Raw genomic sequence first — 19,900 nt, forward strand, 5'->3', positions numbered from 1 at the left:
ATGTATGTACACAACTAACAGGGTAGAGTGCCACGTTTTAGACTGAGTCATTCAATAAACTATTATTGCTATGTTGTTGCTAAATATCGGTGATATTCTGAACCAACTTACCTCTCTACCAAAGCGCGTGTTGTCGAGTGTGAAGCATTGTAGTTCTCTTGTGCTCTGTTTTGTGGTTGGGGAAACGTTGTCATCAGCCAGCGTTTACAGGGGTACCCGCTGTCACCAAGAAGAAGCCCAGTGTGGACTCTAGCTTCCAGCTCCATCCCAATGGTGCTTTCACGCAGTATCCTAGAGTCATGGGTGGCACCGGGTCAGTTCGCAACCACATCCAAGATCTTACAGTCAGCACCAGCAATGAGCTGAACATTTATGGAGTGGCAGTTCTTGCGGTTGACGAAAGCCGTCTCGTGTGCTGACGGTGCCTGGATGCGTTCATGGATGCCGTCCACTGTTCCCACAACCCCAGGAAAACTGGCCAGCTGGTAAAACTGGTGTTGGGCCCTTGCTACCTGCTCACCTCTTGGCCACCTAAAACATGATTTTAGGAGTCAGGTAAAACAGACAGAACACCAATAGGCATATATGCTTACCTCTATGCACCTCATATCTTATGATTTTTACAACTTGCTACAGACTTATTGAAAGGTGTCAGGGCGTCTAGACGAAAGTTATTGCGAAAGGCAATGTTGACATTAACTTTTTTGGCAACATTTAGGAGATTGTGTGATACGGCATGAATGTAGGGAATAACCACACGGTTCTCGTGGGGTTTCACAAGGTCATTGGCAGGACAGAACATCTTAGCGCTAATAAGCCTTAAACCACGAATCACCAAAGACTGAGAATACCCCGCATCACTCAGACGAACCATTTGGTGGCTGATAGAAGAGCAAAGGTTTTGGATGCAAGACTTTTTTGTGGCATTTGACAGTAAGCCAGAGACAACGCCGAATTTAACACTTTTCGAGTGACAACTCTAGGCCGGAAGTACCGGTTTAGGTTTTTCTTTGCCATAAGACCAACACAGACCCTGATTGAACATGATTCTTAGGTCCAAGTACTGAAGAGAATTACCGGTAGGTCGCTCAATGGTAAAGGCTAACTCAGGAGTAGCAGATGCTATTACACCGCGGCATTCATCAATAAAAGCCTCATTCTCACAAGACAATATAAGAAGGTCATCAACAAACCTTTTTACAAGTACCAAAGCGGAGCGGAATGCAGAAAGAAACGATACTATAGCATTATCAACAGTGCGTAGATAAATCTCAGACAACATTGGCGCAATAGATGAGCCGATACAAATACCCGTTTTCTGAGTTTACAATGCGCCATCAATGTAGATGGCAGTGGACTTGAAATACAATTCTAAGATTCGCAAAAAATCACTGACTGAGATACCTGCTAGGGACTGGAACAGTACCAGCTGCTGCTCTAAAAAGTCTCTTACTCTGTTTAAGAGAAAGTTAACTTGCAGGGAGTAATATAGATCCTTAAAGTCCCTCTACGCCAAGAGCCTCAAGAGGAGCCGACGCCCACATAAGGGGACATTCCGGAGGGCTTTGTACGTCACCTGGTCATCTCTAGGCGAAGTGTGCTGGGGGGAATTCCTCAGGGCAGATTCACGCTCAACAGGCAAGAAAGGAACGCCCAAGGCAGGGTCGGAAGAAGAATCCAGAGGAATAGCGATATCACGTGCAGAAGACAATGCAGAGGCTGAGAGCGTGATGTGACGAGCGCAGTACTCCTCAGCGATCTGCAGAACTGAGCGCACGGAAGCTAGTGATACAGATAAGAATGGGTGCGGCTGAACAACTTAAGCAGAAAGCCCCCTGAGCACGGTTCAAATACGAGACATCGGTGTATGGGGTGACAAAGATGCAGCGAAATTCCGCGTGCGGTCGCGCGCCAATTTACGTAGGTGCCTTTGAATTGTCTTCTGGCATGCATAATTCTGGCATCCGAGGCTCCCCCGCCCCGTTGGTTATGGATGTGTTAACCGCTTACAAACTTGTCTACGAAGCAGGACATAGGCTTGCTCTCCAATGGGTTCCCGCCCATTGCGGTGTCGAAGGCAATGAACTGGCGGACAGCGCCACCGAAGCAGCTCTCTCGTCTCGGACACGGACGCGTATGCACTGCTGAGAGGCGATCGGAGGTCCATACTTCGAAACCTTGTGACTCCTCTGGCTACTCGCCAAAGGACCGGCGACATACTACCCCCCGCCATGCTCAGCAGAGTTGACCGTGCGCTCGCTTTCCGCATGCCAGCACATATCTCTCGTCAAGACGCCGCATTAGTTCATCGAATGCGCCTTGACGTGACCTGCACAGCACAGTGACGCTACCGCTTGCGACAAGTTAACTCTCCGTACTGCAGTCACTGCGGTGCTGTTGAAGATCTCGAGCACATTCTTCTCCGTTGCCCATACTACCACCCTTCCCGCTCCGTACTCTCCGCCTCCCTCAACGAGCTCGACTCCCTTCCCCTCTCCCTCACGAAATTGCTTGGCCCTTGGCCGCATCCAGCTCACCAACGCTCTGTCCTCAAGACTCTCTTCGCCTTTTTGAACACCACAGGACTTCGATCCTCATTGTAACGGGACCCATTCCTTCATTCCCTGCTTCCCCTCCAGCAATGGGGTAGAGTATCGCCCTCGGCGATGAAACTCCCCACCCATTATCCTGAAATAAAGTTGTTGCGTTTCTTCTGGATCCTTCGAGCTTCAGCTTCATGAGATGGAAGTTGCGTGCGACGACAAATGGCACGGAACCTCTCGTATTCGTCGGCAACCGCAGAAAAATGAACGGGGACGCGGACAACGCTTATAGCAATTTCGCTGCATTAGAGATAGCCCGAGAAAAGCCACCTTCACTGTCGGGCGTATTGGCCGCGAAAGAGGACTAGGGAGCAGTCCTGTAACTCTCCCAGTTGATCCGCTTGATACAGTGACTAGCGTGGGACCGGCGGGCACCGGATGTTAAGCAGTATGCGCTGGTGATCACTTCCAACATTGTCTACGTCAACGCGCTACCGATGCCGACACACCTGTAAAATCCAGGCACGATTAAAGTAGTGCGCCTTGGATAAATGTAGGGGAGACATCATTGACAAGCCTAAGATCCCGTTCTTGAAACAGGGCTGTAAGCATCTCTCCTCTGGTGTCCGCGCGTGTGCTGCCGCAGATGACGTTATTGGGATTGAAGTCCCCGGAGACTACATACGGAGAGGGAATACTGTCCAGTAGGGCGTCCAAGTCATCCACATTACCAGTATAATTAGTTGCCGGCGGGATGTATAAGGAGACAACCGTGAGGTCAAGGGAAGCCAAACGAACGGTACAATATACGTATTCGCCAGTCCCCGTTATACGCACGCGGTTTTGCATTGCATGTATGTCGGAGTGCACGAAGAGCGTCACCCTGCTTCTTCTTCCAAGGGGCTCGGAAAGGAAGGTGACATATTCCGACAAACCAAAATCCTCAGTAATGCCACATTCCGATATGCACATCAGGGGGAATTTGTGTCGCCAGACAAACTGACGGAAATAGGAAAACTTCGAATGCAGACCCCTCGAGTTCCATTGAAAAACTGTTGGTTCGTGATATGGAATCGCTGACAGAGTCGTTGTCATATTAGTCATTCTGGGTTACCGAAGTGGGCGCGCCATTGTTCAGTAGTGGTACGAGAGCAAGCACTGCTCTGACCTCCGGTAGATGGGATGCTAAGGGAATCCGACGAATGGTGGCACGTAGTGCTGCAAACAGCATAGTGAGGACGGAACCGTACACATTGTCTTGACTTGGGAGAGTTGACTGACAGCAAGCTTGACACTGAGATCCAGTCACAGATTGCATCGGTTCACGTTCCTTTGAAGGCACTTGAGATGAGGAAGCACACGTGGCCGTCTGAGCCTTCCTTGCGACGTAGGCGAATCTGTTCTTGAGTGTCTTGGTTTCGACCTGGGCCTGTTGACTGGTACTTGGAAGGCTCGGGAAGTGAGCTTCAGGATGGTGCACAGAATCAGGCTGCGGTCGATTATTGGCTAGAGGTGGTGAGATTATCCTTTCACACAAGACTCTCCGGCGATGACTGACCATTGAGACCTTAGCAACCCTAGAGGCTCGACAGGTAGCAGTATGTGGTCCGGTGCAGTTTGCGCATTTGGGCTGGTGCTCGCTGTACAGTCTTTGAAGTCGTGGGGACCGGAACACACCTTGCACCACAGGGGTCCGCGGCGATCTCGGCCATACCGGCCGTACCTTTGACATCTGAAGCACTGGAACTGGGTCAGACACCTAACCATATATTATACATAAAGCATGCGGCTAGACCAATTTTATCTCTCCATTCTGGCAAAAGGTCTAGGGTTATACCTTTCTTATACCTTAGTATAGCCACACTTAGGTGCACTTTAGACCATGACTAGTGCTGCTACCATCCTCGCTTACATTCATGCAGAAATGTGATGGATTTGAAATCTATACATGCATAATTCAGATAGCAAACACGAATCAAACCATGCACCAAATCTACAGTACAAAAGGGAGTCTGAAACTGGATTGACTTTGCTGCCCACCAGGCACCTTGTGTTTTCCCCGATGAACGTTGAATTGGCAGTAGGGTGTAGACGGCCACCTCATTCCTTTCTTCCAATGTATGACTGTTGTTGATGCAGCGCTTCCTCTAATGACTCACTGTAGATAGAAAATAGAATAAAACATGCCAGAAAGCCTTATGTAGCCTGCTAGTTATAACTATTTCTACTAGTGGTCACGCACTCTCTTGCACGGGATGCGCTCCTCCCCACATAACAGTAAAAACGGTATCAGCACTGATGAAATAATGAAATAATGGTACCGTGATGTTACACCTAAGGTTTGTTAGCCCAGTGTGGCGACATGTTGCACGTGCCGCAGGGTAGGACTGCGGATAATTTAGACCACCTGGGGTTCTTTTGACGTGCGCCGGGAATCTTCGACACACGGTGCTGGAAGCAATGTTTACCTCACCCATATTGCTACCAATGAAAATTGCACAGAGTGTGTGTGACAACCTGATGCGGACGCCGCCGGAATATCGGGAAACGAGGCGCGAACAGCTGTCGCTGTAAAAGAAAGCTGTATACAGGCTAGTTGCTTTTATCCTTTAGATAAGATTTATAAACGCTATGAGAGCAGCACGGATGTCGTTTTCGCAATTGAGTTATACGGTCAGGCGGACATTCTCTCGAAGAAAGTATGCAACTAATTACCTAAGATTTATTAACTGATTTTTAATTAGGGGTGTAAGGGAAAAGCGAGATAGTAGAATAAGAGAGTATGTTCGTTCCATTCGACGTCTAACAAATACTGAAACACGCACGTGCGTTAAAATATCCATCCCCGAAACCGTGTCGACCGGGAAGGCAGGTACCACAGCGCTCATTTCACATCACAGGGCCACACGATTTGGAGCGATGGAGATCATTGGAGTAGGTGCCGATCTGCTGGCCAGATAAACCGCTTTCTGGCCCAGATAAGCCTCCGTCGGCGTAGATGACACGCTCTTGGGGCGCACTTTTTCGGTTTCGGCTCATTTGCGTACCGAATTCAGCGATTGCATATTTTATGCCACGCGCTCTTTTCTGGATTTTTAAAAGACCATGGCATTTAACGAGGAGTATCCCTCGTTCTGCTATCTTGCTTTTAACCGAAATTCCCTAATTAAACAGTAAATACAGTAAATTAATGGATTTGAGCCAATTATAGTCATCTTGTAGTTACATACTCTCTTCCTGAAAATGTCAGTCTGACCGTGTAACTCAGAGCTCTTTTGTCGATTGAAGATATTCACTGAAGAATCACTATAACCTATATATACATTTCTGATCGAAGACTCTTGAGAATGGTTGATCATAGGTTCATTGAAGGAAGTTGAAGGTTGAAATCCATTTTGTCCGAAGACATAGTACAGTTCCGTGAGGTACACTGGAGGTCTTTTGACGAAGATCTTCGCAGACGCGTATTTCCTTCATCCCCAACGTGAGAGGGGAAAGGCGTACAGTGCCGTCTCATGCATCGAAGATGAGCTTTAACTTGCGGAAACAAAACAAAAAACAAATGTATCGGGTGACTCTCTCGGAACTGGCCTTATCTTGTGTTGCATTTTCTGTTTCCTTTTAATCTTTTTCCAGGACGCCAGAGGCGATAGTGTGCTCTTTCCAATATGCAAAAAGAAAAAAAAAAACTCTATGCAAATAATGGTGGGTGTGGAATTGCATGCAAGACCTTCTGGCGTCCTGCAGAGTTCAGATATTAATGGGGCCACTTTTTCCTATTCTCTCGCTGCCACCCTCTCTCGCTCTGATTACAGGCTGTTCTTTAATACGTGATGCACCTCGCTTTGTACTGCAGGACGAAAGAGTCGACATCGTTCTTCTTCTTCACTGAAGATATTTACTGAAGCATCACTATAACCTGTATATACATTTCTCTTCGAAGACTCTTGAGAATCGTTGATCATAGGTTCATTGAAGGAAGTTGAAGGTTGAAGTCCATTTTGTCCGAAGACATAGTACAGTTCCGTTAGGTACACTGGAGGTCTTTTGATGAAGATCTTCGCAGACGCGTATTTCCTACATCCCCAACGTGAGAGGGGAAAGGCGTACAGTGCCGCCTCATGCGTCAAAGATGAGCTTTAAGTTGCGGAAATAAAACAAAAACAAATGTATCGGGTGGCTCTATCGGAACTGGCCTTATCTTGTGTTGCATTTTCTGTTTCCTTTTAATCTTTTTCCAGGACGCCAGAGCCGATAGTGTGCTCTTTCTCCCTCTCACATTGGGGGTGACGGAAAGACGCGTCTTCTAAGAAGCGCAATGAACAAAATAAAGAAAAAAAATGACGTTCCTTCACGAATTTTTTTGCGGGCGATCTATCGAACGGATTTTTGTTCTGAAAACGGCTACGATAACAGGTGACCGAAAGGAACAGATGTTCTCATTGGGACAACTTTGTGGCTTTTATAATTTAAAAGTTAATTAATGAAAGTTAACTAAGACAGTGCCTTTGGACTTTGGTAATGCCCTCCTAGGGAGTGCCCTTCAGCATATGCTATATTGCAATTCATTTCATCTTGGAAAAAGTGTTATATATATTTTTAAAAAATATGTTCACAGTTAGCTGGGACACCCAGTATTGTGAAAAGTGATAAAGCTCTTCGTACAAGCAATTTTAACCATATGTACCTTTTATTCAATATACATATCACTAGCTGTATAGCAAAGTAGCCAGCGTAGAAAAGTATGTACAGTGAAAGGTGAAAGCGTCTATTCGGTGTCAAAGCTCCCTCGATGTTCTTCTATCGAGACGGTTTTCGACTTCCGGGGGAAGGAACTGCTCGTCGGTCTGGTATACACCATCTTCTTACTTTGTGCTGTTGCTGTCTTCACCGATTCCAATGACAAATATTCTTGCTGTGGCTGTGTTTGTTCCAGCAATTTCTAAATATGTACTGCAATTCTAAGGAAAAACAAGGAGTCCAAAAGCTTTCACTGATACCATGATTATTTTTTATTACTGTAGGATGGTGCCGTATTGATAGGACACACAACTTGATGCACTTTTCGGGACCTTGGCAGTTTAATTTTATAACGTTGGTGACCTGACAGATTTTCAGCTTCAAGCTGGTTGGCGGTCTCATTCCAGTCCAATATGGCCATTCGAGTTCTCCATGATACTTCCAATTAGCATTAGACGCCAGGTAGCTTCCTTATTTACCTTGCAAGCATTCCTTGTGGTGAAAAGGAAGCCGATCTTTGAGCAAATCTGACCCAAGACGCAAGAGACCCAAGTGCGTATGTTTGTGCTGTTGGTGAGATTTTTTTAAGTCGCTCAGGAGCCGTGCATTCTCTGCAGTGACTTTTAACTTCTCATGTGCCGGCGTTTCTGGGAAAACAAAGGTTGCACTGTGTAATTCCTATACGTAATGCTTTGCAAAGGTGCTATTTACTCACTCGGCTTTAGCCATGCCCCATTCTCAGCAACATCCGTGCAGGCATACCTGGGATACATTCTGCTCTATCCTTCATGAATATTAGCTGCGCGATTTATCATGCTCTGCCGGACATCAACAACAAGCTGGCTGTCGCCCCTTCCTGCTATTGCACACCAGTATATATGGTTGGATGTGCTTTTTACTCATTCTGTAAGGATGCCACTGGCCTTCCTCTTGCTCGCAGCAGTGAGCTTTTCCTTCAAACAAAATGTACATATAACCATAGTAACACCACGGTTTTTATGGGTGCAACACAGACACTGAAATACGTGCTCACTCACTTTTCGATATGTGCCAAACATCGAAACAATGATCAATATCAGCGTGATGCACTTGCATGTGTTTTCGTATTGGTGGATGGCGGTCTGTTGTCAGTGCCTTTACCTCAGTGCCTACAAAATGCATAGATAGGAAAAAAAGCAAATATGCAGTAAAAGTTCACAGATAACAGCTGAGAATGTGTATCATGTTTGCAACGCTTATACTTATATCACAAAAATATGAATTATAATGTGTGGTATGATATTATGTGTAAAGTATCTAAAAAAATGTAAAGTAGTATATACCTCGTTCTTTCGAATATGAGAGACACCTCAAGGGGCCTTCTTTCTTCATGTTCACACTTGCAAGAACCTTATCAGACTGGACACACCACAGTGAAAGCCACCTCAATTGAATACGACAATTGTCACACATTCGAGTAATGTTGCACACTATGACCTACCTCACCCAACTGGACCTGCACTGAGTGCAGTATCTTGTTCACCTCTTCTACATGTACAGTTTACGTCATGTATTTAGCAAAAAATCCTGGTGAGTCGCACCGTCCATCTCCAGATATGTGCACTTGTTGTCCTCTTACACTGTCTAAAATAACATTTTTGCTCTTGAAGCCAGACCTAGAAGCTGGACCGCTTGCTTAGTATATCAAGATAATGATTTTTCTATGACTCGATATGTCACGTTTCAACCGTGTAATTAAAAATAGTCCATTTATCACATACCAGAGGCAAGCACTGCTGGGTAGAAACGTAAGCTGTAGAGTCATTGGTTAGATCATTTCCGGGTAGAATGTTTTACCTTTTCGATTGAACGAGCAAGAAAGCGACACTGGTAAATGTAGATCAACTGAGCGGTCATTGTCTGTACTTTTATGTGCTGAAGCCTTCGCAGCACTGTAGTAGGACTGATGCCGGAGAATAATAATGCACCTGCCAGTAGAAGGTTTCCTGACGCCCGTCCGTTTATGAGGGGCTGCTCCAGCTGCAACTGTGGTTATTAGGGTATGCACTCCATACATTTATCATTGTTCCGTATTTTGACACTCTATATTCTCACAGGCTCTGGAGCATGTAGGACACAGTTCAAACAAATGTAAGAAGCAACTCTTTCGGTGAACATGCTGTGCATCGGGCTCCTCATGCATATAGCTTTCTTCATATTCACTGAAAAAAAAAGTTGGAGCGCTTGTGCTATCTGTCTCTTGACTTCTCCGTTTACTTAAACATACCTCTGCGATGACATATCTGTTGGTAGGATGTATTCATCATCAGTGTCGTCACCGTCATTATGCTCATGAAATGTATCGAGTATTCATACATGTACCGAATGCATGAATCGAGTTGACACACGAACTGGTGATCGCGGTTGCGGAGAAGTAGCAAGTTCTTCCGAGTCATCTGTTTGAACATGTTTATTCTGCCGAGATATCACAAGACAGTCGCCCTGTGTACCTGATTATGTAGCAGTGAAATACCTGTACCCTTGAATAGGCAAGGCATCGCAATAGCTTACGTGTTTTTCGTCATGGAGTCATTTAGATTTCCGCTACAATTTGTTGGCTGGTTCAAATGCCTTTATTGTAAATTTGAATCGGAACTCCGCATCAATGGCGAGATTACACGCACTTTCCCAGTTTCAAGAGGGGTAAGGCAATGGTGTCGTCTTTCCCCAATGTTGTTTGTGATCGCACTTGAGCTCTATATTCGGCAAATTGTACATAATGTAAATATTGTTGGTTTTCCTGTTCCTGGTCCAGGTGATGTTAAGGTTCCAGCGTATGCTGATGACATTGTTCTCTTTTTACGTGATGCAGAAAGTGTAGCAGCAGCTTTAGACACTTTCAAAACTTATGGTGAACTTTCTGGAGCGGCCTTCAATATGAACAAATCCAGTGAACGGTTTCTCAGAGCAACTCCCACAAGATATTGGCTACACAGACGTAGTTAGTATACTCGGTATAAAGTTCACTCAGGCAGGTGCTGCCCTGGGGAACTGGACAACTGCTGTGGAAATATTGGAACGCCAGATGGAAACTGCGAGCAATTTTGAGCTGTCTTATCATGACCGTGTGTATCTAATTAAATGCGTATTTTGCAGTAAACTGGTATGCTGCGTGGATAATAACTCCTCCGGCGAAGATTGTTGCGGAGGTGAACACGTTAATCTTTGACTTCTTATTATTATCGCGCGATGTGTTGAGGGGGCCAAAAACAGAGGGTGGGTGGAGACTTCGACATGTGAAGACATACAGTTCGCTGTTTGCATTGAGGAACTCTTCAGGTATATTAAATAAGTCGATTCACCGGGGTGCCCTCTGGTCATGTACTGGCTGGGACCAGGACGCAGGACACTTGTACTCAGGGGTCTTGGCAATATGTATTCTGCAGGGGAAAATCCACCATAGTTTTATAAAGGGGTTATGAGGCCATATAAGCTTGTACAAGATCACCTTCCGGAAACAGATGTAGAAAAAGTTCAAGTATCCCGAATTTGCGAGGCTCTATGCTCTCAAGAAGGGACTACCACTGTTACGTTCTCGCACTGCGGTAGAAGAGGCTCATAGCACTGCCGCAAGAGATTGCGGACTGTCACTGGAAAGCCTGCTGGGTATACTTCCAACCAAAAGATCGGCTGGTCAAATGGGGAACTACAAGAAATTCTACTTACCCTAATTGTGGTGCAAATGAAACAAATACACATGTTCTACATGAGTTTGTTGTAGTGTCTACATTGTGGACTTTAGTGCGCCGGCGCCTCGCGGTAAGGCGTAGCTTTGCAGTGAGCGCTCGCAGTAATTTTGACCACCTAATCGTAATAATTGTGTCATGCGTACTCTGGAAGTTCCGATGTCGGGCTGTAGCTCAGAATCGCCGTATTCGAGTAATGCATCCGAAACTTGCCCTTGTTATGTGTTTGCTCCGTGATTACCTTGAGCACCGCCTCTTTTCGCTAGGGGAGCAGGAATTCCTGCGTCAGTGGTCTAATTGGTATATATGCGTGAAGTATGGGAGCGTTGCTCTGAGGAACCTAATTTTCTAACAAGGGATTCGTATTACGTAAATAGTGTAAATAATCACAACCAATTTTTCAGTCGAATTTTGCCTGATATGTGTACATACGAATGGTAGATTGTACATAATTTTAGCAGGGTGACATTCTTATAACGATAGTTCGCACGCAGAACATCTACGTTGTTATGGTGCTAGTTATAAGCAAAGTGTAACCTGAGAAGTTACTTGTGTACTTAGATAATTATGTTAAATAAAATATTCTGAACAGCTTAGAAAAACAGCGCAATATAGTTTATTCTAGCTTTGTTGTCGCTTCTAACCAACCACTCTTGTCATGAGTGAAGCTATTTGTCAAAGGAAAGTCAAATTCTGGTATCATATTCGCTGTCAAAAAGAGTGGTCTAGTCAGAAGAAAACAGAGGAAAAGAGAGGGAGAGAGAGCTAAAGAAAGATTCTGCTGCAGCCTCAGCCTCAAGTTTGTGATACACAGCAAACCAAATGTTATCTGACGATTAGAGGTAGTTTCAAATACAAGAGCACATTTGTTGCACTGTAGCACATTGTTACACTAGAAGGGGTACAGTCGAAACCCGTTAAAGGAACTGTATAGTAAAGTGCAACCCAGGGTAACCTTATGAGTTGATGACAGCCTAGGAACAGTACATCTACGTTACGAAACATTTCTTTTGTAATTCATTTTTCCTTTGAGTAAGCGAATTTCTTCCAAGGCAAGGCTGAGTACTTCGCAAGCAACAACACCGGGTCGGCTTGTGTCCACTATGGCTAGTCTCGCCTTTTTCATCCGCGTCCCGGTCTGCGGAGAAACTGAAATGGCCGGAATGTTTTGGGGTACACATCGTGCAATGTCATGTGTTTATCAAGCCTGAATGTGTTATCAATGTGTTTATCAAGCATGAATGTGTTATCAATGTGTTTATCAAGACTGAATGCCCTCGAGCGTCGGATAGTTCAGCAGTCACGACGACAAAACTTTCGTTCTTATGAGAGCACGCCAGAGACACAGCACGACACGACGTCATCCGCAGAATCGTCAACAGAGGATGAATTACAGTCGTAGCCACCACCTGGCCGCGTGGGAAGCCGTCTTTATGTGTAACGAAAATGTTGAGAGCCTCACAGCGGAAATGTGGTATTGCTCCCTCAGTTCAGGTGTACTACCGGCAAATGCTAGCCGATGCCGACGGCTCAGGAATGCCTTTGTTACCGCGAAGTGAGGCGTGACAGAAGCAGCACAGCGGCTGCATTACAAGAAATCACTACTTTCAAATACTGTGCCTGGACACTGAGATGCTACTGGTGTCCTACTGCTACGTGAGAGAAAGCGACGACTACGCTCTCACCAGGAACAGCGAAGTGAACAAGTGAGTTCATTCACGTGTGCCTTCAGTTTGTTATCAGTAAAGTTACATATCATCATAATTTTACGCTGCCCATGGTATATACAGGAAGTTTCGGTACGTGGCCTATATAAACAGTTTACCAGGTGGCTCTGGGGACCATTAGGAAAGCACTGAGGAAAAGTCATCAAAGCATGTGATGTACATGCCATAAGGGAAAACTTTATTTCTGAGGTTTTTGCCTTCTTGATGTGTGATGCAGTAGGTGCTGTCAGACAATGTACTTGTTTTCCCTTTCACTGAGGTGCTTTGGGCTTTCAGGTGCTTGTGGGCATCATTGAATGCCTGCCATCTTGACAGAGGTACACTGGAGGGTTTTGTCGTGAACACTACAAGATCACAACTGTAAATCTTTGATGCGCAATACAGGACTGCCATATACCCTTCTGGAGTAACCAGACATCCACTACACAGTAAAATACATTCTACAGACATCAAAGCTTGTAAATATTGCTTTACTCATCACTGGGTTTGTGAATAAACATATGAGTGATAGCAGTAAATAAACAGGGAAGGATAATATCCCCGTACTGTGCCCATATTAATTTGCAAATGCATCACCTCCCACCAACCAGTAACACAACGTATGCATGTTTTCTTTTTTCTTTTTTTTTCGTTTCAGTGCACAGGTGTTTGCTACAAACACGTTCCAGTCCACAAGCTCTAAAAAAGCATAGGCTATCATCTTGCCTATCAGACATCACATGAGTTAATGACTTCATCGGTATAAAAGAGCCTTCGGGGGGGGGGGGGGGGGTTGCACATGTCTTAAACAGAGGCTTCTCTTCAGAGGCATACCTATCACTCACTCCGCAAGCATGTGAAGAAATATTTTAGACCTTTCCTGTGCACATCCATCTTTTGCAACCCTTTCTCAATTTCTCATTATAAATTTCCCATGTTTTCCCTCATACCCAGACCAATTGTAGTCATTGGTGTGGGCTGAGAAGTTTTGCATTTCGCCACTATTTCACTGTAGCTCACATCTTTGCAAGTTGTCAGCGTTTCACACATGATATAATCTACATCCTCTGCCAAGGAAAGAAAATATGGTCATGGCTAAATGTCTTCTCTATACTCGTTATATCAAAACATGGTCCCTCATGGCTGTCATGAATGTTGACAGCGTGCCGGGTCAAACCTAGGCGCATTACCTCGAAGTTAGTATACACTGTCTCCTGAATGACAACTCGTTTGTATATGTAAGCTCATGCTTCTCCACATGTTAAGCCGAAGCTCTATATTCCCCTCAGAATTTGAACTACACCTGTAAAGGTGGTTACAAATATGGTGTACCCACGGGTTTAGGGCAGCACATGCATGAGACTTGGCTGCAGCTTCAAGCTTTTATGTTTACCCCGCACCGGTTCCGCCACTGACTGAGGCATGTACACTTAGTACGTAGTAAGTATAGTGCCATATAGTATAATATGGATAGTAGCATGATAGCAGTATGAAATGTGTCATAGCTGCTTCTGTAGTACATTTCCCTCTTGAAAAAGTTCAATATCATGGCACGATTCCATGTTGATGTGTGCAGTCCACAATTTCATATCTGTACCTACCGGTTTCATGCTGGTGAGTGGGAGCCATCCCGTACTTTGCATCACTTGAGACCTTTCTCCGCTATTAGGTCGTGTTTCCAGACACTGATCGTAAAGTACCTGAGAGTGATAGACATTATTCTCGATTTACTGTAACTTAACAAATATGCAGGACTTGGAAATACCGATTGTGAAAGATTATCATAAATCGCAGATGCCCGAAAAGATAATATGCAAAATCAACACGAAGTAGCATTGTCTCACGCGTTTAATTATTAGCAAGCAGTGAATAGCAATACGTGCCTCCCTTTCATAGGTCTTCGGCGATATTTCTGATGGGGTGGGGAGATGTAATGTTGGCAATACACCGGAGCGCAGTCTTGCCTTCTTTATGGTGTGCTCACGGTGTCCATAGTCCACATAGGTGGCACGTTCAAAATGTAAATGAGAGACGTGAAAACGAGTGAGAATATTTTATTCGCCTGCCTGTCACCCAACGCGTCGCAACCACGCACTTCGGTACGGTTCAACTCTCGGAATGACGTGAAAAACCAACTTCTGAGGTTGGTTCTTTTCACTCCTGTTGGGACACGTTCTGATGGTGCAGACATTCACCATGTCTGAACAGAATCAGCGCATGACACATATAAATTACAGCGAATGATAACAGAATAAAACGTTACTGCACTATGCACGGCGCAAGGAACTGTCGAGCCGCTTCCGGCTACCATCACCCGCCATCACCGAGCGGAGTAATGCAGACCTGATTGCAGATGCGCGCGAAAAAGAAGCTAGACCACTTTTGAGACGGTTGTGTGACTGCGCGGTCCAGTTCTCATGTGCTGTATGTTGCACAACGCTGTTCTTGACATAAATATTATTTAACAATTCTTGGTAGAAATACAACTCGATGGCAGATGAAGTATTTCGTGGTTATGACGTATTCCTCCACGTCAAACTTCTTGTTCCATACACTTCACCGTCGACGCGCATCGCGAAATAGCGCGTGATTCTCCTACTTCCTGCGTTGCAGTACGAGCGTATTCCAACCAACGACCATTGAGTCCAGAATATGCTCGCTTTCAGAAGTCTATGAGACCGACACACACCAATTCCTTTACTGGCCCTTTAACAGGTGAGCAGGGTTCCAGTCCAGGCGCCGGCTGCGCTGTCTGGGTTTTCATAGAACGGGGCTTTAAGACAATTGTCGGCATAACTCCCTGTGAAGTCGGCCCAAGACGCATGGTCGCCACCGAGCAAGATGCCGCGAGACAGGCAGATCGGTCGTAAATAGCAAGCACCCGCACTATGAACCGGTCACGAAAAACGAGCATAGGCACAGTCAGCGCAACCAGCTCAAGGCGCCTCGGCTGATTTCTCGTTGTTTACGTAGCTTACGCTGAGCTCGGAGAGGAGCAGAGCGAGAATAATTAACGCCCACTTTAGCGCTGTTGCATCGCGCGTGCTGGATCCTTAATGTAATTCATCTGCACAGCGAGTCTCCTTTCACGATACAGGCTAGAAGCATCTGCACCTCTGTGTAAATATGAAACTTCATTTTCAGGTATCTGCAGCACGGTACAACGACAGGCTCTTCCAAGACGACGAAAAGATGGCGTCTGTGGTTCTCACGTACAATAGCGGACTACATGTGGTGAGAACAAGTCACTTGTCCGTGCCTTATATTATCCATAAGCTCTTAATTCGCACTTGATTTTTCCTTGCCCAAAAGAACGGAATCATCGGAGAGGAGCTGCGAATCAAACCCATGCCCACAATGGAGCGATCCGCAGAAGGATACATACCGCATCTATTGTACCGTGGCGATCCGGCTCATAGCTACGAGCCATTGCGAGATTACAGTAAGTAACAATTCGGGATAGGGATAGAGATACAAGGATAGTGATTTCGTTATCCAACTACGAGGATGGGACAATATCGCCAGGGTGGAGGATGTGATCACCCTAACCACGAACGCTCAGCTTGTGGTGTGCTGTTGTGCTGGAATACTTCTTCCATGTTACGGCGGCGGAGTACAGTCAGTATTTGACTTGCGGATTCGAGGCCGTAATTGATGAGCGGTGTTTGCTTAACGACTGTGTAGGCGGAGCATAAGGCCAGAGATCGCGCCCGTAGTTACTGTGCAAACTTCTTGTAAAAGCTTGGGAAATAGGAGCTCAAGTAAACAGAGAAAGTTCCGTACACATTTCACAATGGAGGACAGGTTCGGTTGGGCAGTTTGTGGATCGATGACTTGCTGCTCCACCAAACATTACGGCAGATAATGACCGTAGTCGTTTATTCGCAGTCATGCGCGAGGGCGATCTCGCTCGTGGTTGTTGCCTCTAATGCGATCACCCCAGAGACAAAGATAACAAAAGCAAACAAAACCACATTTACCACATAGCCGCGAACGCGCTCCATGACAATTGTATTTTTTCATCACATCAGCTTTTATTATTTTTACACCATTGGAATTTTGGAAACACATGCATTAGTTTTGCCACGTGTCAGAGAATGACCCGATAAATTATTTACATTATATACACTTCTTTATAAATATGCTTCACACAATGTAATACAGTAACTCATAAAATATCCCTGTACATGCCGAAATTCCATGCTCTGCAATAAGAAAAATGAACACTAACTTCGATCTGCAATATGTGAAAACGTTGCTGATAATGGTGTGGTAAAATAATGATAGAACTGAAATAAATTCATCCTGTACCTTTCCATACCATTGCAATCGTTCCTTGTAAATCCCAGTGCTTATACGTTTTTGTCACACTACTAATATCTCACGGGATTGTAATTCCGCGAAGAAAGTGGGGCTCGTAAATTTCGCTAAAGTTAACACCCGCCAAAAGCAATGGAACTACCTCGCTGTTATATAGGTTATGTGTAGAGCTGTGCGAACAGCACAATGTTCATTGTGAATTACTTTACGAATATTTCAATCACACTGCGAATCGAATTCGAATAATTTCTTCAGACGGCGAATCGAATTCGAATAATCAGCAATGACCCAAAGGCCTGTAAAGGCCAAATAATTTCGAATACCTCATGGTGAAATATTTTGTGGTGTTAAGCTTATTCGATTATGTTTGCTCCAAACTTGTGAGCCTTTTCACCCAGCATAAGATATCGTGAGAGAAGGGTTCCTCTGTGTTGTGTATGGTAGACTGCATTATGTAGTGGGATAAGCTGCATGAGAGTTAGTCAACATGTTCCAGGCTGCCTACTTTGTGTGCATCTCCTCCTTTCTATCATGAGGTGACAGAAGTTGTAGACTTTAGTGACAGAATATTGTAAACAGTGTAAACCGTGCTTCACCTAACACTCGAGCGTAATGAGGTGAAGCGGACTTCCAGAATTGAGCGTACACTAAACCATGGCGGTAACAAGAAGTGGGCTTCACCGCACTCCTCGATGTAATGCGGCGAAGCCCACTTGCAGAATGGAGATAGCGATACTCCGCTTCAGTACTATCATGGTCCCTTGAACATACGGAGACATGAAAATGTACGAATATCCCAGTTATCGCTACAATTTAATTCTTCAATACGCGTGGTGCCCATATGTCGCGAACATTTTTCGAACCGCAGAGCTCGACTTCGAATTTGGGGTTCGAATTTTTTCGAGGTTCGAGCAGGTTCCCATGGTTCGATATAATTACATAGCAAAAGGATGCAGTGCCTGAAGAGCTGCATGATGTAATGGGTTTTTACGGTTAATGCAGGGCGGAAGTACTGGTCCGCGTGTTTCTAAACATCACTACTTTTATCTAAGTGCTAACTGTTAATTGTTGGGGAAATATTGGACAAGAAGTAGTGTCATGCGCGAACGTTTTAATTAAGCATTTTCTAGCCGTTTACTAAATATGACGCTTCCTTGTTTTTTCGCAATGTGCACACGAATAGACAGACTATGTCGCGTCGGTCGTTTCAAGAAGTTCTGCAGTGGAGTTTATGCTTTATGCGTTGATGTCAACAACGCAAAATGAAATGTCCCAATCAATATACTGTGCGAATGCACCCCCATCCGACACAAGGATTATTAAACATTTGTGCTGTGAGGAGAATTGTATTTTGATGTTGATTGAGCAAGACAAATAACGGCGTGTCTTGCAACAGTCAGCGGGCGCCCATTCCAAGGTCCATATTTACCTTGCCCATTCTTCTCCGCGTCCTCCACGGGGAAAGTAAGGGTTGTGAGTGTCGAGAAAATATTAGAAAGTTATAAAAACGTTCTATCGTCGTCGTTCGTTGCCATTGCGAAGTGAGATGCCGCATGAATAAAACGTTGTCTTATGTTGAGAGATTGCAGTGCAGTAGGTTGAAAATGAAGCCATCAGAAACATATTCACGTATACTTATAACAAATTATCCGACTAACTCTGGTGGTACCACTAGTTCCAGTTCCTCTCAACCAGCGTGATGCGTTGCCGTTCCTCGAAAACGTAGTAGGTAAGACTTGCTTTCTTTGTTCTTTAGATTACTATTTCTATTGCACTGCAAAACTTCAACGTGGAAACATAGTAACAGTACGCACAGTACGTGTAATTGCGACGACGGTAGCATATCTTTGATGAGTTCAGAACAAGGACAAATTAAATAAAGAGACGGCGAAAAACAGGTTGAGCCCTGTTCTTCACTGTTTCTTAGTCTAAATTGTTTCTGTTCTCCTCAAATTCGAAGAAATGTCGTGACGATTGAAACTTTCTTTTACACCATTCCTTCTTTGGCAGAAGAACGCACCGATCTCACACTTGATCCGGAGGTTCACGTCGTCTTCGACTCTGTGTTTCTGAGAGGGTACAACTACAATACGACAGACATTCTCGTTTACTTTGGAGCTGCACTCAATTCTGTGAGCAACTTGAAATGCATTTCATAAACTTTTTACGTCGACATTAAAGGGACTAGGAAACGATTCTTTCTTTTCATTTGAAAGAAAACGTTTTTCGGAGTCTATAACCAAGCTTTTACCTGCACCATGCGAGCGGTTTTTTCGGGAGCGAATTTAAACAGAGCGGCGAAGGGAGTAAACCGGTCGCCGCGCCGTGGCCAGCTGCCCGGTGGAAAAACGGCGAGCAACTTTACGTAACAAGGACCAGGAACGAGACACGTCATTCGTGACATGTCATGTTCCCGCCATAGGTCCCCATATGTACGTCTATCGTACATACGGAGACCATATGTATACGTCTATCGCACATACGGAGACATGCGGAACGGAAATCTCAATGACGTCATCATCCGTGCCGGGTTGTATCGTCTGGTGAAAGCAAAGCCATCAAATGCGCTTCACTGTGGTGATTGTGACTGCGGTTTGTGGTGTCTTACACCGTTTCGTACTAGCCAGCCACATTACATCCAAAAATTTATTCTTCTCTCCGTCGTGCCATGATGCACATAACTAACCGACACCACACATCCCCCTCTGTTAAAACAAAGTGTCCTTTCGGAAAACAAAGTGCACCGAAGTGTGGACAAAAACTGTTCACACAAATTCCCAGTAAAGTTCACACCATTGGAAGTGGGTTGGGCACGGCACTCACTGGCACGGTGCGTTGCCGTGTCCTTCGACGCAATTCAATGCGA

At 45.1% G+C, this 19,900-nt stretch overlaps 1 protein-coding gene across 2 annotated transcripts in view; it reads left to right on the forward strand.

The window, feature by feature from the left end:
• The window catches only part of LOC135373893 (uncharacterized), a 113,631-nt gene that overhangs the window by 47,018 nt on the left and 46,713 nt on the right, over positions 1-19,900 (forward strand). The window contains exons 3-6 of one of the 2 annotated variants that reach the window (XM_064606932.1): positions 15,859-15,948; positions 16,027-16,156; positions 18,710-18,763; positions 19,045-19,166. In XM_064606932.1, the coding sequence (XP_064463002.1) occupies positions 15,859-15,948; positions 16,027-16,156; positions 18,710-18,763; positions 19,045-19,166 (396 nt within the window). The remainder of the gene's footprint in view (positions 1-15,858; positions 15,949-16,026; positions 16,157-18,709; positions 18,764-19,044; positions 19,167-19,900) is intronic. The other variant, XM_064606933.1, reaches the window with a different exon arrangement.

The sequence above is a fragment of the Ornithodoros turicata genome, unplaced genomic scaffold (genome assembly GCF_037126465.1).
Source record: "Ornithodoros turicata isolate Travis unplaced genomic scaffold, ASM3712646v1 Chromosome34, whole genome shotgun sequence".
Classification (NCBI taxonomy): Eukaryota; Metazoa; Arthropoda; class Arachnida; order Ixodida; family Argasidae; genus Ornithodoros; species Ornithodoros turicata.